Source organism: Bidens hawaiensis, unplaced genomic scaffold, assembly GCF_021521415.1.
Source record: "Bidens hawaiensis isolate Kalapana, Puna unplaced genomic scaffold, B.hawaiensis_p1.1 tig00001236_1, whole genome shotgun sequence".
In the NCBI taxonomy this organism is placed as follows: Eukaryota; Viridiplantae; Streptophyta; class Magnoliopsida; order Asterales; family Asteraceae; genus Bidens; species Bidens hawaiensis.
In genome coordinates, this window is record NW_027491070.1 from 182,058 (window position 1) to 185,732 (window position 3,675).

The 3,675-nt window shown below is 37.7% G+C and overlaps 1 protein-coding gene across 1 annotated transcript; it reads left to right on the top strand.

The window, feature by feature from the left end:
• The first annotated feature begins 295 nt into the window (after positions 1-295).
• LOC143566971 (beta-amyrin 28-monooxygenase-like) lies at positions 296-2,835 on the top strand. Its single transcript, XM_077053512.1, has 3 exons — positions 296-1,312; positions 2,060-2,247; positions 2,503-2,835. The coding sequence occupies exons 1-3, from the start codon at positions 358-360 to the stop codon at positions 2,800-2,802; spliced, it is 1,443 nt and encodes a 480-aa protein (XP_076909627.1). The 5' UTR covers positions 296-357; the 3' UTR covers positions 2,803-2,835.
• Positions 2,836-3,675: the final 840 nt, after the last annotated feature.

A 3,675-nucleotide genomic window follows, 5' to 3' on the forward strand; every position in this document is an offset into this window, starting at 1 on the left:
CCATATGTGCTTGTAGCATATGTTTAGTGAACTTATATATACTATTTTTGTGTATACGTATATACTTGTATATGTCTTATATAAGTACAAACTTTAGAATATGATCATTAGTTATAATCTATATTTTTTTAAACAAATTTTCTCTTTAAACATATTTGTGTTCAACATTTTTTTTCTTTTAAAGATCCACTATTTTGACCTCTTATCTCCAATAGTCCAATATACAATCAAAACCAAGTATAATTCAACCTTTTGGTATCTTCACCCTTTGTCACACTCACTCTCTAACTCTATTTATATTCATTGCTAAACACACTTCTTTCATATCAATTGTAAACAATTTTGCAACACTCCATAATGGATATCTTCTATGCATCTATTATCTCTCTTATTGTCCTTGTAATATCATTCTCTATGCACTTCTTCCTTCACAAACCATCCAAACAAACAAAAAATGTAAAGGTACTTCCACCGGGTCTAACGGGGTGGCCAGTAATCGGAGAAAGCTTCGAGTTTCTCTCGACCGGATGGAAAGGCCACCCCGAAAAGTTCATATTCGACCGCATGTCAAAGTATTCGCCCATCGTGTTCCGAACATCATTAATGCTAGAAGATGCTGCAGTCTTTTGTGGTGCACAAGGTAACAAATTCTTGTTCTCAAATGAAAACAAACTTGTACAAGGCTGGTGGCCAAAATCAGTAGACAAAATATTCCCTTCATCAGACAAAACCTCCAAAACCGAAGCCATAAAAATGCGAAAAATGCTTCCGAATTTCTTCAAACCCGAAGCCCTTCATCGCTACGTCCCCGTTATGGACACCGTTACACAACAACATTTCGCTACATGGTGGGATGGTAAAGATGAAGTTGTGACATATGAGCTAGCCAAAAACTTCACTTTTTGGCTAGCTTGCAAGATCTTTATTAACATTGATGATCCAGAACGTGTTCGATACTTATCGGTCCCATTCGAGAGCATTGCTTTAGGGCTGCTTTCGATTCCCATCGATCTTCCTGGGACGCCTTTTAGGAGAGGGATTAATGCTGCTAATTTTATAAGGAAAGAGTTGATGGACATTGTGAAGCAAAGGAAGGTTGATTTAGATAATGGGAAGGCAACAGCAAGTCAAGATATATTGTCACATATGCTTGTTTTTAAGGACGAAGAAGGCGGGTTCATGGCGGAATATGATATTGCTGATAAGATCTTAGGGTTGTTGATTGGTGGTCATGATACTGCAAGCTCTGCTTGTGCGTTTATTGTTAAGTATCTTGCGGAGTTACCAGAGATTTATGATGGAGTTTACAAAGGTAATGCTAAACTATGTTTATATATTAATTATTAATTAACGTGGCAACCTTCTGTATGGTTTCCTGGGGAACATCAAAGTCAAACTTTTAAGTCAGTGTGGCCTGGTTAAGATAGCATAGTCTGGCCAGAGTGGGGCAACGGTGCTCTCCATATTAGAGAGTGCGGTGGCCTTGACATAAAAAAGAAGTCGCCGTTCTAGAAAAAACTCTAAGGAACATAAGCCGTCGGTGATTACTGACAAATTACCGATGGAATTACTGTCCGTGGCTAAACTGAGGGAACTGTAAAATTTTGTCGTTTTTGGAACTTTATTTTAGAGAATAAGATTTTGGATTAGATTCTTGTTAAAACATTTTTGTGAGGTCTAGTCCAACGGTTAACTTGGTAGTAATCGTCGGGTATATTTTGGAAAAGATTACTAGAAAACCTTCAAAATTTTCGGTAATCTCTCAGTAATATCCGTCGGTAATCCGTCACAAATGATATTACTCGCGGCCAATTTATGGCGAAAGATTACTGACGGAATTAAGGCGTCCGTGATATTCCTTTTAAGGTGTGGTGCATTGATAAGCGATATAGTAGACCATGTTTGAATGTCGTTTTTGCTGGTTTTCTATCATAACTAATTAAAAATCATCAGCCTAGCATAAACTATGGCTTACCTGATCTCATTGGTTAGTAAGGCACTGACATGAGTTTTCCGATAACGAATTCTCATTGATATTCACATGCATGCATGCATGCAGAACAAATAGAGATTGCAAAGTCTAAAGCACCCGGAGAGCTGTTGAACTGGGAAGATCTATCAAAGATGAAGTACTCATGGAATGTTGCATGTGAAGTTCTTAGATTGGCCCCACCACTCCAAGGTGCTTTTAGAGAAGCCATTACTGATTTCAGGTACAATGGCTATTCTATCCCAAAAGGCTGGAAGGTAACTATATGTATCATTACTATAAACAAAATTATTTGCTACCACAAAATGGTCACAAACGCGTCGCTAAACGCGTCGCCAAACGCTTTTCAAAACTCAAAACCCAAAGTTACGGATTTTGATTAGGTTTTAGCTTAAAACTAATTCAATCGAATTGTGCACACCCCTAGTTGGTATTACATTCAACTATCTTACCTTTTATTATTAAGTTTTGTACCAAGTTTTAACAAACATTTCACTTTTTTGTATGCATAGTTATATTGGAGTGCAAACTCAACCCACAAGAACCCTGAGTTCTTCCCGGAACCCACGAAATTTGACCCATCAAGATTCGAAGGTACCGGACCAGCACCTTACACGTTTGTGCCGTTTGGAGGAGGACCGCGAATGTGTCCCGGAAAAGAGTATGCTCGGCTAGAAATACTTGTGTTCATGCATCATCTGGTAAGAAAATTCAAATGGGAGAAAATGATTCCTGATGAGCAGATTGTCGTCAACCCGATGCCGAGCCCAGCCAAGGGCCTTCCGATTCGGCTTTACCCGCGTAAAGATTGAAGATGGTGTTGTCACATAAAAATGGGATCTTGATCTTTAAGCATGGAACTATTTTAATTTTATGTTAAATAATTTTGTTTCTTATATGTATTTGTATTTCGATGTGGTTATTCTTTCTAACTAAATAACAAAATGGACTCAATTCATATGTTATTTTATAGGTATATTGGGTTTTATCAATTTCAACTATCGTCTTTTGGTCACTGCTGATTCCAACCAATGAATTGGTTGTTGACGGTCCAAACTTTTAACTTATTTGTTTTCAACGGTACGCGACTAACAGAATCCTAACGTCGTTAGTTGCATGTCACCAGGAAAACCTTTTTGGTCGAAAAAATCACATTTTTTGCCGGTAAACACCACCTTAACACTGCCACCACCACCAATTGACTCACCACCAACCAACCACCACCACCACTTGAGCACCACCACCCGATTTCGACGATAGTTCTAGGGTTCCGGCGACTTCAATAATTGAGGCTTTTACTAGAAAAAAGTTCTTAAATGTCCGATACAAAGTTACAAAGATGTTTGGAACGAAAATGTTGAGCTTTCCGGGGGAAATGTGAGTTTTCCGGCCAAAAACGTTTTTCCGGCGACTTGCAGTTAACAGCGTTAGGATTCTGTTAGTCGTGGGGCGTTGGGAACAAATATGTTTAAAATTTGAACCGTCAGAAGCAATTCGTTAGTTGGGACAGATAGCAACCAAAAGATAATAGTTTTAGATTAATAAAAACCAATATACCTATTTTATAAGGGGATTTTAAGTGGTTTGAGATTATAAACATCAAGAACACAGAACAAAAATAAAAAATAACTTGGAAGATGAAATATAGGAAATATTTTTCTCTAGAAAAGTTGTAAATTGTTATA

Coding starts and splice junctions, on each gene's coding strand:
- LOC143566971 (XM_077053512.1), top strand. CDS start 358: ATGGATATCTTCTATGCATCTATTATCTCTCTTATTGTCCTTGTAATA. Junction 1,313..2,059: donor TTATGATGGAGTTTACAAAG/GTAATGCTAAAC, acceptor GCATGCATGCAG/AACAAATAGAGATTGCAAAG. Junction 2,248..2,502: donor CTATCCCAAAAGGCTGGAAG/GTAACTATATGT, acceptor TTGTATGCATAG/TTATATTGGAGTGCAAACTC.